At 35.8% G+C, this 21,515-nt stretch overlaps 3 protein-coding genes across 3 annotated transcripts in view; 2 read left to right on the top strand and 1 right to left on the bottom strand.

Moving 5' to 3' along the window:
* Nucleotides 1–8,869, top strand: part of LOC113229623 (dual specificity mitogen-activated protein kinase kinase 4-like) — a 13,805-nt gene extending 4,936 nt beyond the window's left edge. The window contains exons 6-8 of the mRNA XM_026463286.1: nt 741–870; nt 3,100–3,320; nt 5,408–8,869. Of these exons, the coding sequence (XP_026319071.1) occupies nt 741–870; nt 3,100–3,320; nt 5,408–5,591 (535 nt within the window). The 3' untranslated portion in view covers nt 5,592–8,869. The remainder of the gene's footprint in view (nt 1–740; nt 871–3,099; nt 3,321–5,407) is intronic.
* Nucleotides 8,870–14,659: 5,790 nt separating this feature from the next.
* LOC113229629 (transmembrane protein 186) lies at nt 14,660–17,656 on the bottom strand. Its single transcript, XM_026463299.1, has 2 exons — nt 17,377–17,656; nt 14,660–16,274 (listed from the first exon to the last, which is right to left on the bottom strand). Exons 1-2 carry the CDS (start codon nt 17,654–17,656, stop codon nt 15,979–15,981), a joined length of 576 nt encoding a protein of 191 aa, XP_026319084.1. The 3' UTR covers nt 14,660–15,978.
* Nucleotides 17,657–18,326: 670 nt separating this feature from the next.
* LOC113229638 (transducin beta-like protein 3) lies at nt 18,327–20,954 on the top strand. Its single transcript, XM_026463310.1, has 2 exons — nt 18,327–18,402; nt 18,564–20,954. Exons 1-2 carry the CDS (start codon nt 18,380–18,382, stop codon nt 20,917–20,919), a joined length of 2,379 nt encoding a protein of 792 aa, XP_026319095.1. The 5' UTR covers nt 18,327–18,379; the 3' UTR covers nt 20,920–20,954.
* Nucleotides 20,955–21,515: the final 561 nt, after the last annotated feature.

The following is a 21,515-nucleotide window of genomic DNA, read 5'->3' as shown; positions in this document are numbered from 1 at the left end:
TCGAGGATTTGTCAACTTAATTTATTTTATTTATTTATTAAAGACACAATGTAAACTTACAGTAACAACCAAGAACGCTTACATGCTTTACTTATACTACATACATATTTGATACGCTAAGTTTGCCTTAATTTTATTATTTTTATTAAATTACTTTGCTAATGCTGTCGCAAAAGATGTCAGCATCCTGGACCTTAGCGACTAGACAATTAAGCAACGTGAGACTACGTTTCGTGGGCAAGTGTTAATGTCTCCTTGGCGGGTCCAGTGGCAGTACCCCTCAGGTCTTTGCAATCTTAACTTCTAAGTGTCACTACTACTGTTATGGACAGGCGTATCGCTTACCACCAAGCGCACAACCATTCGTCTCGTCACTTGGTATCATAAATAACATTGACTTTTTTTTTTTATAAAAAATCAGAACTCAAAAGTTCGTGGAATTACATCTATTAGCCAAGTTTTATTCAAATCGGTTACCGGAAAGTGCGCGAAACATGATTCATCCCCTAGTTTGCCACCCTTAGAGGTGATATATTTTCTTTAAATTTAAATGGGACCAATACTGAGGTACCCTCTTTCCAACGAAAAAAGAATAATCAAAATCGGATCACAAATATCGGATAATAGAGTTATCGCGTAATATACATAAAAAAAAGCAGTCGAAATGAGAACCTCCTCTTTTTTTGGAGTCCGTTAAAAATATATAACAAAATGCAACTAACATCTGTTTTTACTTACAGGGATGTAAAGCCCTCCAACATTCTGCTAGACAGGAGGGGTAATATAAAGTTATGTGATTTTGGTATATCTGGTAAGCTAGTGGACTCGATAGCGCGTACTCGCGATGCTGGTTGTCGACCCTATATGGCGGTAAGTCCCGTTTTATGTTTTAAAATATAACGTTTCACTTGGATTAGGAGCCTTAAAACTAGAGATGACACGAATATTCGGCTACAATTCGATATTCGGCCTATTCGGCCACTTTTTTAATATTCTACGACTATTCGGCCGAATACCGAATATCAAACAATGAAAAAAAGCACATATACGCAAATTATTGCTTTTATACTTAAAATCAATCAGATGCAGGTTCTGATGAATGAAAACTATTTTTTCAGCATTGGTCGCTAACAAACTTGCGCTTTTCCACATAACAATTCCTGCTTGTAAAAATAGCCTCTCACTATAAACGTTACTGCTAGGAAACGATAGATAAATCTTATCAAATTTTGACAGGCTTGCTATTGCTTTGCGTTTGCTGACCACCACTCGTAAGGATTGCCGTCCGGTCTACGCGAACGGTTTTCAAATAAAAATAAATCTCATGTGCAATAGAACTTTTCTCCACATCCTCATCATTTTGCATATTATCTGTAGCGACTTCTTGAAAACACGTCCTGAAACTGTCTTGTATTGATTCTATCGTTTTATCATTTTTCAACAAAAACATCCAACCCCGTTACCTCCGCATGCAGCGCAATGAGACAAGTCGTAACTGGTCGCGCTTGACATGCACACATCTTACGCTGACCATTCAGCAACCGAATATTCGGCGCTTCGGCCGAGAGCGTGGCCGAATATTCGGCATTCGGCCAAATCACTATTCGTGGCATCTCTACGTAAAACGCTGCTTACATTGATGTATAAAAATAACGTATTTTTTTAAGAAAATTTGTGGAATAAAGTCGAGTGATAGAGTAAAGAATACAGTACAGTAATAAGTGAAAAATATGGCTAGAAAGGGGATATGGTGACTACAATAAAGAAAGGAATGTTGAGATGGTTTGGGCGTGTAAAGCGGATGGACGTAAGAAGAATTATCAAACGTTTATGGTGCGAATGGGGATGGAAGTGTTTTATGAAGACATCTCAGAAGGACTTATATTGACCAGATCAGTAGTGTCCTCAAAAAGGCTGGGATATGAAATGACTAGAATAAAAGAAGTTATATGAAAAGAATAGTTGATATATGCGAGTACAAAGTTGTGTAGAGTTAGGAGGCGTTCCGTGGTCTCTGCCTACCCATCCTGTGGGGCAAGGGTGTGAGTTTATGTATGTATGTTTAAGAACATTCTGATAATAATAATTAAACTTCTAGAACACCCAGACTCTTCTTTCTCTTCTTCTTTAAGTATCTTTCTCTTCTTAAGGTTACGCAATTCTTACATCTTGGAGGTATACTATTTGGAAGGTGGAACCTGAAAGGCAGCATGTAGTGCTGAGGCTCCATCCTTTTCATTGGCACAAGTTTCTACATTTCCGAAACTGTTAACCTGTTTTTTGTAAATGTGCTTATGAATAAATGTCTTATTATTATTTTTTCCGGATCTAAATCGTGTATATTTTGTTTTTCATTTATTAACTAGTTTTGTCTTATATTAATGCAAACCACCTTATTCTGAACTATAATTTAAAAAACTTGCTTAAATAATTTAAATATCTTATTTTCATTTTACCGAAGAACATTCCGATTTCCCCTGTATACACTTTGCAATATATTTTAAATATTTTTTACAAAATTGTATTTAGTAATTAAAAGGAAAGTAGATTGGCTTTGTTTGAAAAAACAAGCTGTTCGCGTCTTAATTTTACTACACAAACTATCTTGATAATGATGTTGACAAATAAAGAATCCTTGTTGATCTTAAAACGGTATTTCCTTTAAATTTTTATTGAATCTCAGAATGTTTAACCACAATGATGTTCAATTATTTTTGTGAAATTACTCCACTAGTTTGTTATAATTATTAATACGAAAATCGAACACTTAGAAAAAATTCCTTCAATCCGGCCGGATTCGAATCCACGTACTCGATTACAAAATCAAATACGCGCTTGCTTTATGCCAACACCTTGATTGCAAATGTATAGAAATTATAACATAAAACATGAAAATGCTAACGCGCATACTTAATGTGCGTTTTAACCACACAAGCATACGCGAATTAAACCCGGAAAAATAATTTTGTTTACAATTTTATGGTATTAAATTGTTTAAGGATCCATGACACAGTTTACAGTTAGTTTGGGATAAGAATTGTATATCTCTAAAATCTACGTAATGGAATTATTTTTCTAAATAAATTATACGAATTGTAGCCCGAAAGGATCGACCCAGGCCGCGCTCGCGGCTACGACGTCCGGTCGGACGTGTGGTCACTCGGCATCACGCTCATGGAAGTGGCCACCGGCGCCTTCCCCTACCCGCGCTGGGGTTCCGTCTTTGAGCAACTGCAACAGGTGGTACAAGGAGACCCGCCGCGCCTTACCAACAACAACAACTCCTTTTCTAACAATTTTGTCAATTTTGTTAATACTTGGTAAGTCATCAAGAATTTCCATACGCTAACATCCTAGCATGCGTGTCTAGTTGAAAGCAGTATACAGCTTTGCCTACTTTGCGTAATTTCCGAGTATAACCTCCTGAGATCCAGCAAATTTCAACGCACTAAATATAATTACATATTTCTATCCATAGCAGGCATGCCCTAAATTTTGTATGAAAAACGTATTGTTCTGGTTATATTATCATTCAAATAATATTGTCTGAGTCTGAATCATTCACGTACTATGTACACTTTTATTACGCGGGGCTTAGGAGGGTATGAAACACAACCAATATTTAATGTATGTTCTGTAATGTATGCACATTAAATATTGTATAAAATATATTAATACATTAACAATCCAACAACCGCTGTAAAATGTTTTAGTAGCAGAACTGCCGTCCTCAACTAAATCCCGGCTAAGTGACAAAATATTTTTGTGAGATGTCATAAAAAACCATACTTACCATACCATAATCCAGTTTAAGGGTCGTATTCCAGAACTCTACTCAATGCTCAAGTCAGGATTTGAGCAGACTTGAGTATGATTTCAAGCACTGGAAATACGATCCTAATGGCAAGGACTTGAGTATGATTTTCAATGCTCACTGAAATACTCAAGTCCTGACTTGAGTATTGAGTAGTGTTCTGGAATACGACCCTTAGAATATTGACATTGTTTATTGATATTTCAGCTATGCATCGTTAGGCTAAGTTCCGATAAGTTGAACGTTGAAGAATGACAATTTTGTACTCTTATCTTTTTCTATTGGAAACGGATATTTGACCATTTCTCACTTAACCGCGTTTTAGTTAAGTGGACGGCAGAAGAAGAGCTCCTTGTGAAATAGTTTGTCCAGCAAATACCATGCCACTTTATCTATTTCTGCTACCAAGCAGTAATATGAGCATTACTACGTTCCGGTTTTTAAGAGCAAGGGTGTGCGTGACGTTTTTTTTGTTCTAGCCAGATTTCTACGCTTTGGCATTATTTTAAGGTAAAGGTGCTGGTGAAATTACCGGCACAAGGAACTTTATATCTCAGAGTGAGGGACGCAGTGGCAGTGTCAGACCTTTGCTGTTTTAAAGCTCTGAGTAGTACTTTAACTGTTATGGGTAGGCGTGTCGCTTACCACTAGGATCACGACTTGATTTTTATTACCATGAAAAAAAAAACATTTTTAAGATGTGAATGCTGAGCTAAGCTAACAAAATGGTGGATACCTACTTCCTGTCTAATTGCATCATATTAAATATTTTACTAAGTATGAGGACGCGACGGAAGATGTCAGGGTCGGTGTCCAGTCTGGCATTAGACTGAATAGCAACGTGTTGCTACCTTTTCATGGTAGCTACACATTGTTCACATAGTCAAGGTCGAAGTCAAATAATCAATTATTCCATAGGCAAAATTTTTACACTTGCAAACGTCACTTTTAAGCTACTGCTCGTTATCTGTGCTGACCTCTCCGAGAACGAGCAGGAAACTCTAGGGATTGCTCTTTTCAAATAAACTTAAATGCTATGGAATACACTTTGAATCATAATTGTGTGGAATGTTGTCTTTCCGTACATTTTTATCTAAAACATACTCTTCAATGTTGTAATATGACTTTTCAATTAAAATACTTTTAATGTAAGTTTTAAACTTTGGAAATGATAATCTTAATATATGCTCCGGAATCTTATTGTAAAAACGTATTCATTTCCCCATAAAAGATTCGTTTACTGTCATAAATCATAAATTAATTTACTCATTGTTTCGTTTTAATTTTATTTTTTCTTAACTCTACAAGTGTTTATTTAAAACATATGCCATGAATATTTTTTTACTATTTTGTATGAATTAAATTTCATTATTTAATTAAAAACATTTGTACATATTCGCATATAAAAAAATATTTATTTTATTTACCTCGTTATTTCGGACGTGTTGCAACGTCCATGTTCTCGAAGGGATTGAAGAGCCGAGTGTCAACATCGTAATAAATAAATATATTACACGCAATTAAGTACAGTTTCTTAAAATCAAATAATGTGCGAATATCGTGAAAGTTTAAATCGATCTAATTAAATTTCAGCCTCATCAAAGAAGAAACACAGCGTCCAAAGTACAACAGACTACTCGAGCACCCGTTCATCAAAGGTATAGATCAGAGCAGGATCGACGTCGCCGAGTATGTGTGTAAGATTTTAGACGCCATGGAACGCAATGGCGTCAGTCCGTTCACGACCGACCAGCCAGCGCAAGCATGGGTCGATTAAAAGTGGCTATTATACGAGTTGATACTATTGCAGACATTTCAAAATTTAACTTTACTCTATTTATTTTATTGAATATCATGATATTTTTACTACCATGAATTTGATATATTTTTTTGTGAAAATACTTCACTGGTTTGTTGTTATTGACATAAAAGATCGAACAATCACGGCTGGCCCCGAACCAGCGACTTTTTCACCAAACTGGGGCTATCGCTCTACCAACTGAGCTAAGGAACGAGTTGCTAGACCTTATGAATTTCTCTATATGTAGTAAATTTAAAAAAAGTCATTTACTGCAGACAATTTACAGTCCATTTTATTAACTATCTATTATATTATTAGTACCAAAGTTACAGAATAAAAATAAAGAAAGTAAAATTAATAAATGAATGAAATGTCTTCATTATACCTGCTAAGTTTACCTGAACTCCCAGGACGTGAAGTTTGCTGAGCCTAACAAGCAGTTCGGAGCCCCAACTGTACCCTATCATTTTAAGAACTCTGTTTGACCTCTCGATTCGCATTAGTGCGTAAAAGTCCTCTACACTAGCGGCGGCAAACATGCCCGACGACGAGACAGTAGCAATACAAACACTATATACAAAATTCGTAGGGAGTTGTACGCCTTCTGAGTACAACTGACCCATAGGCTACTTGTGTAGAAAGTCTGGCAGTGCTTGCTTTAATAAGCGTTATTTTGGTCTGATGTGATTGTTACAGATCTTTGTTTTTTATTTTGAAGACTTTCTTGCCGTAGCGCCACCTATGGATTTTTTTTTGTGTTTTTTCGATCTTTTTGCCAATAATAACATTGGACTATACAGTTTAGAAGAATACATTATTCTTGATTCGGATTATTCTTGGGTTAGTATTCTATGCCTAATTTCCGTGGCAAATTTCATTATTTGTTACGGCTCCATCAGCTCCATCCACATTGTACCTGCTCGTGAATCTGCCTTGAACTATCTTATAAGGATGTAAAGAAAGGCAACAGCGCCTAAGTATTTATATAGTTTAAAATTCATACAAACTATTTTGCTTTTAGTTTTTTACTAGGCACTTTTTTGTATGTCAAGTGTGACGTATGCCGCCGCATCATTCGGCAGAAGCCCCGAAAATGTATATTATGTTGTACAAGCACCTATTAACAAAGTTGTTATCGCAGCTTTGGTCTATTATTAAATAAATCAGACCCGTTATATTCCGGAATTTATTTTTTTTTTTCAATAAAGGTTAGCTGTACTAAATCGACGTTGATATAATTGCTACTTTATGTCTTATTCTAAAATTTATTACAATTTTACTAAAAATTAAATGTAATTAAACTTAAAGACGTCCAAAGGTCACATCAATCCGCAACGTAGGCTTCGTCAGGTAGACACAAATATAAATCAGCAACGGCCATCATCACATTTCTGAAATATTATTGTTTACTAACCAAATTTATCAAACACTTCTTCGAACTTTTATTTTGGAAATCACTCTAACAAGTTTTTAAGTATTCTAGTATATTTGTTGAAATTGAAATGTGACCTCGTAACGCGACCTGGAGACACAAAAAAAGTGGATTAAAACATAGTTGCGCAATAGAGACATCGTGTGGCTCTAGAACGCTACTATACCACAATCGGTAGGAATACTGTGTATCTCTAAGACTGTGATGGATTAAATAACACTTCACGATACTATTATATAAAATCTCGAATATTAACTTATTTTACACGACAGTATATTCGAATATAAATAATAATAATTGCCACGAAAATTATAGTGGACACTAACCTGAGAATCCCTCTCCTTCGCTTGTCCAATCTCCAGAAGTCATACTATAAATGCACAGTCGTATGGTAGCAGTGGTCATATTGTTGTTTCTTCTTAATTTGAAGAATTATACTCGTTGTGGTATTTTAATAAGGTCTATTTCACACGAGATTATTGCCATTGTATTTATTTTTCTATTGTTGTAAAACTTGTTGTATTATAGAGGGTTATTTGTAAAATACCAACAATCTAGCAGGACTATATCACTACCATCACAAAGAACAACTTTGGTTCCATGACTTTTAATAACTCATCAGACTTAACTGTCGTGTTAAAATAGATAGCTCTATATAATTTTGTGCGGTAACAAAAGAAAGCACTAGCGTAAAACCAGTCCCATGTAGAACACAGGAGCAGGGTGAGAGTCTAATTTACTACCAAATAGATTTAAAAAAATTAGAAACATATTTATCGTAAATTTATTATGTTTTGTTAAGATTCATGGAACAAAAGTGTTTATTTACGACGTTAGTAACAAGTCCATGCAAGGTTGTCAGTATTTTAGAAATAGGCCTATATCTTACATTTGTTTTATTAATGAGGTTTAAAATGTTTACGATAGTGTCAACGGCAGGCTTGTTAACTTTTCCGTCATCTTACGCCACTGGTGTGTGCAAGGCATTTTTTTTTTACAGTCTCCAGTGAGTGATTTTATTATTGGAGAAATTTTCAGGTTAATTTTTTCTACCTAATTTTGGTGGCAATTTTTATTATTTAAATATTCTCACAAGTATAGTAACCTAAAATATTATTTAACGTTTCACCATAATGTGCTCGAATACTTAAATAATAATATTGCCACCGAAATTAGATAGAGAAAATTAACCTGAAAATTACCCATTTCACTTATCGTTGTGACCTTGACAAATAAATCTAGAGGTTGTATAATGTAATCATAAAATAACTCCCACTTCACACATCGGTGGTGAAAAGGGGAAAATCCACTTTTTATACACAGGTGGTGAAAGACGGTAGATAATGGTACAAGCCCTAAAACATTAGTGTACGCTATAATACAATTGAAATTCTTCTTACACCAATTCACATATGCAACGTTAGTGATGTATGTTTGAAACTTTAAATCTTGAAGGCGAGTTTTATGTTGTATCCTGGAATTGTACCAATGGGATAAAACACAAACTTTTTGTAAAATTATATGGAGTTATCATTGACTTACAAATAAAAGCCAATGGGAGTTATTTGTAAATTACTAGCAACCAGGACTTATTTAAACAACTTTTGTTCCTTGACCTAATAATTCATGAGATTTTATTTTCGTACAAAAATAAAAGTATTCAAATAGGTCGCTCTGAACGATGATGACTCTTTGCGGTAACAAAACAAAGCGCTAGCGTAATACAAATTCGATGCAAAACGCAGGAACGGGGATGGGGGTCGTCGAGAAGAACGCTTGCACGTTTGAACTTACTACCTTACTATCAAATATAGATCCAAAAGTGTCAGATAGTACAACAAAACTTAAAAGTTTATTTTTGGTAAACTTATTGTATTTTTTTTTAAACTCATGGAACTAAAGTTGCTGTTTATGATGTTAGTAATATACTCCTCTGAGTTTGTTAGTATTTTACAAACAACCTCGACATTGACGATCACCGAAGTCGTCAACGTCGCCCAGCAGTTTGCATTGTGGACGCTAGATGGGGAGGTCTCGTGTTCGATTTCCGGTAGGACCAATTAAGGAAATGAAGTTTCTAAATTGGCTCTAGATAGTGCTCCCAAGTGAATACCTTGGCTTACCTTTCCTAGTTAGCGACCAGGTAATTCGTGTAGTTATTATTATTTAAAACCAAACACTGTTCGCCACGTAGATTCCATTGGAATTGCGGACTAATCAGCTGTTTTATGATAAATGTTGGTACCTCTTTGTTTCGCGATTTCAGAACCCCCGAAAGTAAAAGTTGTTTTATTTCACGTACTTAACACGCCCTTAAAAGGATGTCAGCGTAGTAGTTGACTTCTAGCACATGAAAAGCCTATTACTGCCGCCATGCAGTAATATGAGCATTACTACGTGCCGGTTTTGAAGGATGAGGGGTTTTTTATTTTAATACCATTCCCTGTTGAACATTGTAACAAAGGATAGATTTTATAAAATTAATATTTTACTTATTGTTACCTTTACATATTGTTGTCAAAAATATGCAATATAAATTGTTTTTTTTTATTTCCATTGCTACTTTGCTATTACAACAAAAATGAACATTATTGATAGCATTTATCGACTGCAGTGATGCAAGACCCCTGCACTTCAGTACCTGCTCGTACTCTTTTGTTAAGTGTGAGAGAGAGAGAGAGCGCAATATTTCCTGCTCTGATAGTTTATGGCCGAGTCTGCAGCGAGTAAATAATCTTTCTATAATTCGCGAATTATCCGACCACAACTTATTAGGCCAACTTCTATCCTCGATGTTTCTCACATAGTTTTTAATACAGCCTGCCCCACCATTGGTACAATTCAGAGCAACAGAAACATGCTAAGTTTAGTCAAAAGGAGTGTCTTATTAAGCCATCTTTTGTCACTGGCGTTCCTCACATACTTTTTACCGCAGTCACTTAGCAATGGGGTTGTCAATATTAATTAAAGTATAAACATATTTCTGTATGAAATGACGTAGTGTAAAATGTTAGGACAAGTAGGACAATTTTTCTGTACTCTTTGAAGTATTTTATATGTATATCTGTTTATTATTGCCCTCCAGGTTCCCTGTTTTTGTTACTTTTACCACTGGACGTTAAAGTCTGACAAGTTACAAGGCTCCATTATGCAGAATTTCAAAGAACTACTATTATTGACAAACGCATTTATAATTAGAGATAATAATAGACTGACGTATAATGGGTTGCTAGTTTTTGATGAAATAGTGTTGTCTAACGAATCGACTTTATTTACTCATTCAATAGATCATGACAGTGAATTATATTTTTTTATTATTATGACGACCTCCGCGGTCGAGTGGCTTGCATATCGGTTTTCATGGAGGTCCCGGATACGATCCCCGGCCGGGTCAATATAGAAAACTTTTCATTATCTTGGGGCTGGGTGTTTGTGGTACCGATGTTGTTTTAGTAATGTATTGTTAAAAAGTCTCAATGCTATATTTTTTAGCAGATTAATAGTCAAAATTTCTTGACTGACCCTGTTTCTGTGACTTAATTAAGAACTAAACATACCACTATGCAACAAACATGACAATATTATTTTTTAAAGTGACGAGTATCATGTCAGTATGTCTATTTAAAAATCCAACTGTATTGATGATGTCATAATTCAATACTATTGCCACCATTTTAGGGCCAAAAATAACTTGTCAATCTTTACTCAATTCTTTAATTCTTTGTGTATAGCGATGTTCTATGTGAAATATGTTATTGTATATACATTGTTCTTTGTATATATTTTGTTGTTCAAATCAGGTACAGTATATATTGTACTTTCATAACAAAGTGGCGCTATTCGGAAGTGACATTGTTGGGAAACTTCGAAATGAAACCTATATATCTGTTTTCGTGTCAATAACGATTTTGTCATATTTAGCAACAATCAAATGGCATGTAAAGCGCAGGCCACTCCGCGAACGAAGCTAACTTAATTTGGTTGCATGCAACCAACTATGCCAGCTAACTTAGCTCATATCACGTGGTTGCATGCAACCAACTATGCCGGCTAAGCTAACTTAGCTCAGCTCACGTGGTTGCATGCAACCAACTATGCCAGCTACGCTAACTTAGCTCAGCTCACGTAAAGCTAAGAAAATACGTAATAAGTAGCGACTATGGATACCTGCGGGGGTGAAGAGCGGAAGAAGGGCTACATATTTTACATAGCCTAGCGGGATCGTTGGGTTAGTTTAGTTAGCTCGGTTAGCTTAGTTCGCGGTGTGAACCGAAGTATGAAAAGATGCCCCGGCTACGTGAGCTAAGCTAAGTTAGCTTCGTTCGCGGTGTGGCCTGCGCATAGACTGGTCCCACATACTTTATTTTTTTAAGTCTGTTCCCAAAAAGTAACGGATTCCGTCACTTAGTTATTGCAAGCGCAATATACGCACGTTGAGATCAATACCATCACTAAACGTAAAAGTCCACTTTTGTGACATAGTCTTTAAAGTCTATGAAATTAAAGTTCAGTTTGAAAAAAAGCCAATTTCTTTTAGTGATGGTGTCGGTTTCAACCTGCGGTGTGCCTTTTTAAGAATTATTTTTAATTAGCATGAAATCTCTAAGCGCAGCATTCAAATCAACATCTTCTCGTAAGCAATCAAAAATATTTAACTGGAGCGTTCGAGTTAATTAAAAATAGATAAGAATGAATGAAATTAATAACTGGGTAAACGTTCATTCTCGAATGCGATAATGTTATAATAAATATATTTTCTTTGAATAGATAGACAATGTGGATCTGTTGAAGTAATCTTACTTACCACTTTTGTCTATTGTACAGTCAACAGCACATCAAGCTGTACACTTTTGTTCGAATATCGATCAGATCAACGAAACGAAATACATAAATGTGCAGCTTAATGTACTGCCGTCTGTAGATTTTGTGCATTTACGTGTTGGCCAAAGTACAATTGCAGGTTCAAACTACATTATGCAAAAGTAGTCAAATAGCTCGTAATTCAATTCCTTACTAATGGCTCCCATATAAGTAACGATTAGTCCTCACGATCCGTCATTTCAGACTGATCGAAACGACAAATCGATAGTGTGTGCTTATGTCTTATGTGTCTTACGTATGAATAGCGGCGGATCGATACGATTATCGCGACGATGATCAAAACGACAAATCGTATGTACAGGGGAACTTTAAAAGTAGTTAAAACTACATGCTCACAACAAGACAGCTGTGTATGGTCATTTTTGTCAACTTGTCATTCCTCAGTTTCAGTTTGATGGGTTTCAATGTAAAATATGGGTTGACGTATTGAATAATTCGTAAATACCTGTTATACATATGAGGCAGTGTTAATAAAGTTGCAAAAGAATGGATCCTTTTTTGTTCTTGATACATGAAGAATTGTTCGGCTGGGTGCTGGGTGGCCCAATCGCTGGCGTTAGTGGAATTGTAAGGCCATGGAGTCTCGCCTCTTGAAGAGTCTTTGTACTAAACTGATCTGATTAAACTAAGTCTTCCTCGATTTCCTCAGACTAAACTTGGTTTTCACCTTTACACTCCCGACCCGGACTGTACACCTCGCCTTCATCGTTCGAGTGTGGAGCGGGCTACATAAGTGTCACGCGCCACAGGGGCAACTGAAGCCGACGCTCAAGATGATGTAGAACTTCACATCCCAGTACAACTTGCTGGTATACCGTTACTGCATTAGAACAGGTGTTTCGTTCTCGATTTCACTGCCTACTGGCCCTGCACGCTGTCTCACCATCAACCTCGCTACCTTCCGATCCTGTACCTTTTTCTCCGTCAGAAACTATTACCAGGGCTCCGTTACTCTCTCAAGGTTACTCGATTAGTGCCTACCGCTGAGTGTGCCGACGTCGGCACAAGCGCTGATACAAGTAATTTCGCCATGAGCATTCGGCTCCGCACGACTGCACACGGCGAGCACCTTATTTTCACCTCTTTGAGCTCGTGCTTAGGTTCCTTTTTCCTCGTAGTCAACGCCTGGTATCATTAGTCAGATTTTGTAGGTTGTTATAGCTTAGGTATTTTCGATTTTGTATGAAAGCGACTTCTTCTTTTAAATGTTATGGCTCCATCGAAATAATCAATGATTTTGCCAATGTCAAGTAAAAATAACTAAGTACGGTAGTTTAATATTATTATTAAAATTATACAAAATGTATAATTGATTAATGATGAAATGATTTCGCCAATGTCCTGTGAGTCGCCTATGAGAGCGACGTATCTGTTACGTAGTAACTATTAAGTAATCTGTGCCGTTACTGTCAAATAAGTAATGCACGACCAAATTTAAAGACAACGTCAAAGTCCACGTCTCTACTTTCTCCAATCTTCTTTTTGCACTACATCCATACATCCCTCAAAGTCAAAGTCAAAGATAATTTATTCCATAGGTAAAATAAATTTACACTTGAAAACGTCACATTTACATTGCATTAAGCTACTGCTCGTTCACTACGCTGACTTCCCTGAAAGTACGAGCAAGAAACTCTAGGGATTGCTCTTTTTAAATAAACTTAAATGCTATGGAATACACTTTGAATCAAATTTGTGTGGATTTTGGATGCGTGTCGTCTTTCCTTACAATTTTATAATATGACTTTTCAATCAAATCATATTTTCGGCTTCGTCCATATAATCCATAACTGTATTGCACACAGAAAGTGTTTGTTGATGGTCACATTTAAATTGTTTTGGTCGGAATGATTTATTTTTGACAATTGGCTAGAAAGCTACTAACTAACACTAACAAAAACATTAAGGAACTTGTGATGTAACAATCAAAACTTGTAAAAAACCCCGACAGGTTGGCTAGCATAGACCGCATTCCAAGTGCATTGTAACTTCAAAATAGCAATTAAAAGTGCAGTCTGCTAATGTGGTACCTAAATGTAGTCGAGGTATTTTTAACTACTTTTGCTAAATGTAATTTGTAGATGGAGTTACATTTTACGCAGCAATACTGTTGTGTATAATAGTTTTCTATTAACTTGTTACGAATATTAACTACCAAGGTTTGGGAACCTGGCTGAATACACTTCAGTTTGGGATTTAAAATTAAAGATTTTTAATGTGAATTGCTTATAGTTTTCTTTTGGCTGACTGAAGTGTGGATTAGAATGCACAGATATATGTAAAAGTAGTAGATAATTTTATAAATTTGTATATAAAACAGATAATAATTATGATAATAATGAATAAAATTAAAAGGCAACTAACTGTTTTTACAAAACATTACAAACAATTGACAAAATTATTCTGCTATTGTTGAGACACCTTTGCAATAATTATCACTATAGTTATGTATTTAATCAAAATTTCATCTATGAATAAGATTTGGTTCTCAATACTATTGTATATTTAAGGAATAGAAATGATATAAAATACAAAAGCATGTTTTATTTTACCACAACTTTGACAAAAGAAATTTGTACGCCTATAATTAAACGTTCTCCTCATCATCATAGCCCATGTAATCGACATTTTTAGCAAAATTGAGTTAACCCGGGATCAGCGGAACGAAATCTACAACCCCCTTTAATCGGCAGGCTTAGTATCGAACTTTACAATAGCAACGCGATTGCTGCCAGTTGCGGTTGCTAAGTTGGTATTACGGATGTAAATCGCAAACTGATTGCGGGTTTTTTAAATCTCAATTAGTTTCGGTTCAATTGTTTGTAAAGTAAAATCAGCATATTTAACACTTTTCAATGAAAAAAACATTAGGTAATATCTCATGTTACCAAAATGCAAATGCATTAGCTAAGACAAAAATCGCGGTACTGTTGTATGGTGGAATTTTAATATAAATAATTCCTCATTGACCAACAATTTTGCAGATTTTAAATATACCTTACTTATAGCGTTACTATACTTCGAAAGATTTTTAATATAATATAAAAAATTTGGAAGGATACTATTATCGAAGAGGTTGAAATTGTGTGTAGAGTGGAATAACTTTATAAAAATTGTCAGTTGCAAATACACACGAAACGACATTGTTTAAATTGCATTATAAATAAAATTGTTGCCAAAATACGTAATTTTTTAATTACATTGTTAATTTCGTTTTCATATAAAAAAAATTGTTTGATATTTTATTCATCATTAATCATCAATTAGGGCGCGTTCTTATTATGTCGTGACATTTTATTTACTGTTTCCATATCGATACGATAAAATAAACGAAGGACTGTCGGGTCTAGGTTCACCGAGTTGGGCACGATCGGCCGGCCGACCGCGACTCGAGTGTACTCCGAAAGTCGCCGAACCGACAGAGCAAGAACGAATAGCCGACACGCTGTATAAATTAAGTATTTAGCTGCACCGAGCTAGCTCGAGTTCACAAAAAGTAGCTTGAGTTGACTCGTGGGAGTAACTCGACTCCATCCCTCGCGACTCGAGCGTGCTCCGAAGGTCACCGAACTGAATGAGGTATTTGGCTCGGGCGGAGCGGGTATCGAACCGAGTTAGCTCGAGTTCATAATAAAATAACTTGAGTTGACTTTGGGTGAGGCTTGTGTCCAGCAGTAGACGTCTTTTGGCTGAAATGATGAGTTGACTCATTGTGGGAGTAACTCAGGTCAATCGGAGTTAAGTAACTCGACTCGCTCATCGATAGTAGGGGGTGTACATCTCGTTTGGCTCATTCTAGATACGTTAATACTCAATTTCGCTAAAAATGTTGATTACGTTAGTTTTGATAAGGAGGACAGGATATTATTGGTATGATGCTCTTCTGGCAATGCACTGCACATTTTAAGCAACTAAGGGGCTCAATTACTATGAAACAAGCCTTTCATGTTTGTTAAACTTGTATACTTACCTAACTAAAGTAGACCCAGTGGTCCAGTACCAAACAAAATGACAAAATGACCAAAGTACCGAGTCTAAAGTAAAAAACTCTTACTCTAAAACATGTCCCATTTTCTCCGCGTTATAAATTTTACCATATCTAACAAGTAACTTATATTTAGTACCATCCATCAGCTGTGGCGTCAAATATATTGCATCTATTATCTTAGGAGGTAAATCTAAGAGAGGTACCCATTCTTCTGTGGCTATTATTCTGTCTACTCTGCGACCCCAGAAGTCCAATGAAGATATTTTAATTTGTTTATTGTCTTCACTTATGTAAAGATGGCCAATTATGTTGCGAAATGGAAGTGTTGCTAGTGATAGCACTATAAGGCCAGTGATACCTGCAATATTAAATATATAGCTAATTAATTATATAATACAGTATCATATATTGTACCATAGGTTTTGGTAGCAGTAGAGTTCGTCCAGAGAAGTACTACCACCTTACCTATTTCTACTGCCAAGCAGTAATGTGAGTATTAATTGTTACAGTTTTGAAAGGTAAGGGTGCTGGTGAAGTCACAAGCACATGGGACTTGTCAACTTATATCTCAGGGTGACAGGTGCAATGGTATCCTCAGATTTTTGTGATTCAAAGCACTGGAACTGTTATGGATAAGCGCTGTTGCTTATCACCAGGTGCACAACTTGTTCATCCCATCACCTGGTATTATAAAAACAGGTTGGAACCTGACTGCCTCCGTAACCGAATCGATGGTTTTAGATTCCCGGGCCGGGATAAAAATTTATATAGCATACATTTATTTCTCTCGTGAGTTTGGGTGTAATTTGTACTTGTCTATGTGTGTGTTCATGGCACCCGCAATACAGGGTTTCCCTAATGTGAGGCTATGAGTGTGTGCATTATTATTATTATTACTCTTGAAATGAAAATCACTTTTAAATGAGATAGAATTAGGCATATACTTATCAACACAGGCAAAGTAAGGTTTACAAACTTCACATATTCTCAAAAAATGTCCTCAGATGTCAAGGTATTCTTATGATATGTACCTTGATGGTTAAATCATCTAATACCTTGTTACATATAACAGAAAATGACTATACTTCTCAACTGTGGAAGGAAATAGGGGAGATCTTGGTCTTTTTTTATTATATACATATAGTCACCAGACTATAAGTAAATCTTTTGAGTGATTTCTGGCATTTGAGAGCAAGAAAGCTACCGCTTCAGCCTCTCTTAGTCTACAAACACATGCATTGGGTTCAGTCTCCTTATGTTGCTTTAGCGTGAGAATTCGGATGACTACTGGCTGACCTCTGTGTTTACATCTATGCAGGCCCATTTCTTTTAGAATCATTGGGATCTCCAGATATTAAGTTGCAGTTATTTGTCTTAAGTATTGTGGTACATTTTTGCAAGGGTTTAATAATTATCCCTGTTACACACTAAAAAGAAATTACTAGTGTATGTTCACATACCAATATAACTAGCTGCTAGGAAAGTATGGCTGTCAACAATATTCATCATTTCCAAGGCACCAGCACCAGGGACAACTATGGCCGTAGCAGCAAAATGATAAACTTTTAGTCTATTTATAAACGCCATGTATCTCACGGTGGGAAATGAAAATACAGTCTCGAACTTGGTAGAACTGTTTTGTTCATCAAATTTCTTTGTTGCATATGGTCTTATTGCTATTAAACTTAGTTGTTTTATATTTCGTAAATGTGTAGTACTTAATTTTAATAAGCTGGACATTATTTTTAGCAATTGAAATCTTGAAAATATTAGCAATTTAACCTATTCTTTTTGTTATGACTTTATTACTTATTCAAATTCAAAAAGTGCAAAGTTTCAATATTTTTCAGTCTTGTTTTAGGTTTGAGTTCGGATACGGATTCGAGATCGAGATTAAAATTAATGGAAAACAATTTTATGAAAGTATTTTACCCTGAGATACTATTTGATGTTCAGTGCTGTATTGAACTATAGCTTGTGCCAGATAGCATGGTAATAGCGGTTATTCACCCGACTTTCATCCCGAAGCTCTTTTTTCCATCCTCTAAGTCCCGAAGACACAATTCGAGCGGCTGATCGTCGATTCACTACGAATATGTCGCATTGGCATCTCAAAAAAAGTATAAAAGTCAATGATCTATGTAACTTAAAAATAAATGCAATTGAGTACCATTCTGTGGCTTTGAATATTGTAAACATCACATTTTTATTATTGTTCGCTAGGTATTGAAAAAAATTATTAGTTAAGAGAATTACTAGCTATTCATCTGTATAGGCCAGTGCGTAAATCCGATTCACGAGAAATTGAAATGTCAATGTCACTGTCAAATACACGTGTTTTTATTTTTAATGTTGTGTTGTGCGATATTGTAATTATAAGTCAAAAATAATTCAATAAGTAATATATTTCTCTTACTAATAACATGCAATAATTACTTCTCCAACGATTGAACAACATTAACAATGTCCAGTTCGCTCAAAGAAGTGTAAGACATGAACCTAACCTATTGATATATTATTTTTTTGTATTTTTCTTTATAAATGTACTATTATTGTGAGCAAAATTAGTTAATTGAATTTGAAATACAAATTTATACGAATTCATTTATTTGTTTCACGAAAGTAATATTATTTCCCTTGTTATTAGGTATGAGAAGTGTGAAGAGTATACCGCCTTCTACACCGGCGGAGATATTCAATGGACGACAGAAGGAGCTCGCCTGTTGTGCCAATGTGGTGATGTTATAAAGGTAATCGATATCAACACTTTTTCTAACATCCTTGTGATCGGGGACTCCGAAGATGGCGCTGAGAATGACCAAATATACACTTTTCAAATGTCACATGCAAACAATATTGTGGTCACTGCACATAAAAGTGGACTAATCAAGCTATGGGACAGAGAAACTGGTAGACAGGAGAAAGTATGGAGATCAGGACATAAAGGTCCAGTTGCCAGATTAGCATTTGATTTATCTGATGACAATATTGCATCAGGTGGATCAGACGGTAGTATAAGATTATGGGATCTTGCACATAACACTTGTACTAGCAGTCTTCGCGGTGCTATGGGTGTCTTCACAGTGCTAAAATATTATCCTGACTCATCTAAACAGCTAATATTTGGAGCGGCAGATGATACCAAAATTAGATCATGGAACTCCAAAACTGGAAAGGAGCACATGGTATACTCTGGTCATTTTAGTAAAGTAACTTCAGTACAGTTCACACCTGATGGGCAACATATGGTCAGTTCTGGTAGAGATAGAGTACTCATTCTTTGGAACATTAATGAAAGTAAAGCTTTAAGAACAGTGCCAGTTTATGAAAGCATTGAAGCAACAGTGCTTCTTCCCCTTGCATTTAAAATACCTAACTTTAAAAAGAAAGTAGAAACTGAAGGTATTTATGTAGCATGTGCAGGTGAGAAGGGAATTGTTAAAGTGTGGAATGTGCAAATGAGCCGTGTTATGTATGAACAAACAAACAGTCTGGTTTCCCCAGCTTCTGAAGAAGGAGGCTTAGCAATTACTCATTTACTGTTCAATGAAGCCAGAAATGTATTGTCTGTTGTGACAGCTGACCATAATATCATAATACATGACTTAGAAACTTTTGACTGTATGAAACAAATGACTGGATTCACAGATGAAGTTCTAGATATAATTTTCTTGGGTAAAGATGAAACTCACCTTGTAGTTGCCACTAACAGTCGTGACTTGAAATACTATGAAATAGATAATATGAATTGCCAGATTGTAAAAGGACATACTGATATTGTCTTGGCCCTAGCAAGGTTCCCAACTAGGCCTGATATGTTTGTATCTTCTGGCAAAGACAATTCTGTTAGGATTTGGTTTCAAGATACAAATAATGAGATTAAATGCTTGGGTGAAGGAGCTAGGCATACAGCTTCTGTAGGTTCTGTTTTTACTGCACAAACATCTAATGAGTTCTTCACTTCAGTGAGCCAAGATAATTGTTTAAAAATTTGGACTGTGCCTAAAGAAACTGATAGTTTTGATCGTAAACTTAATTCCAGTCACACTGAAGTTGCTCATCAGATGGATATAAATTGTGTAACTGTGTCGCCTAATGATAAGATGATAGCAACTGGTTCTCAAGATAAAACTGCGAAACTTTGGACTGAAGAGTTGTCTTTACTAGGTATATTGAGAGGACATAGAAGAGGTGTATGGTGTGTTAGATTTTCACCTGTGGATCAAGTAATACTTACATCTTCTGCTGATTCAACAATAAAACTTTGGTCGATAGCTGATTTGAGTTGCTTGAAAACATTTGAAGGTCACGAGAGCTCCGTTCTCAAGATTGAGTTTATGAGCAAAGGCCAACAAATTATTTCGAGTGGTGCAGACGGCCTGTTGAAATTATGGAACATAAAAACTTCTGAATGTAAAATGTCACTTGACAATCACGACGGAAAGGTATGGGCGTTGGCTGTGAACAAGTTAGAATCTTTAGTGATTACTGGAGGATCGGATTCTAAGCTTGTTAAACTAAAAGATGTCACCATTGAACGTAAAGATAAAATGGCGAAAGAGAGAGAAGAAATAATACTCCAGGAGCAAGAATTAATGAATCTATTGCATGATAAAAAATTAGTCAAAGCACTTAAGCTAGCGTTAAGGATGGAAAGACCATTACACGTGTTAAAGATTGTAAATGAAGTACTAAAACATGGACATGAAAAATTATTTGAAACATTAAAGGAGATTAATCACACACAGAAAGAGACATTGTTGAAATTTGCAGCTGAATGGAATACGAACAATAAGCATTGTCACGCTGCTCAGCTGGTGTTTAATATTTTGGCGCCAGAAATCATCTCTGGAAACTTAAAAGTGCCCGCTTTAGCTAGTTTCATTGAAGGGGCATTACCGTACACAGAAAGGCACTTCGAAAGGTTGACTAACTTAATGCAGGATCTAAATTTCATCACCTTTACTGTAAATTGCATGCAACCACATGGTGTAAAAGATTAGATTAGAACTAATTCTTAAATAAACGTTAATTGTAGAACCAATCCAGTGGTTTTATTTAACAGTGATTAATAGTTTACGATCTGGAGCAGGTCACATGATCAATGACGCACGTACTTACCCAATATTTTCTCTAATCAAATAGGTTTTGCGAAAACTTAAATGCGGTCGTTTAAAAGCTCTTGTGATCATAATCAACGGGCGCGTGCGCAGCCTTACCGCTATCGCGCCAAGGACGGTACAACTAAGCAGCTTCCAGATGCAGTAGCAGTGAATCGATCATGCGAAGCGCACGGCTGCGCAGTGCTAGTGACTCTCGCGCAGACATTTCAACCTTCACTATGTATTTAAGAACTTTTTTAATTTTATCGTTCCTTTTGACTTTTAATAATGTGGAAGGACAAATAAATGAAACGTAAGTTACTATAATCATAGTTTAAAGTTATTTCTTAATTTCGACCAAAATGATTTTTATTGTCTGCAATTAAGGCCTAATTAATTACTTTGCACTCCTAGAGCGTTCTCTTGGCATTCTGATTACATAAAACTGTATTGGATCAAAATACAATGTAGTCTATCAGGCATACAATGAGAAATCG

This window comes from Hyposmocoma kahamanoa, unplaced genomic scaffold, assembly GCF_003589595.1.
Source record: "Hyposmocoma kahamanoa isolate Upper Pololo Valley unplaced genomic scaffold, ASM358959v1 100181, whole genome shotgun sequence".
Lineage (NCBI taxonomy): Eukaryota > Metazoa > Arthropoda > Insecta > Lepidoptera > Cosmopterigidae > Hyposmocoma > Hyposmocoma kahamanoa.
The sequence above is the reverse complement of the archived record's forward strand: the minus strand, read 5'-3'. Positions and strand labels throughout refer to the sequence as shown.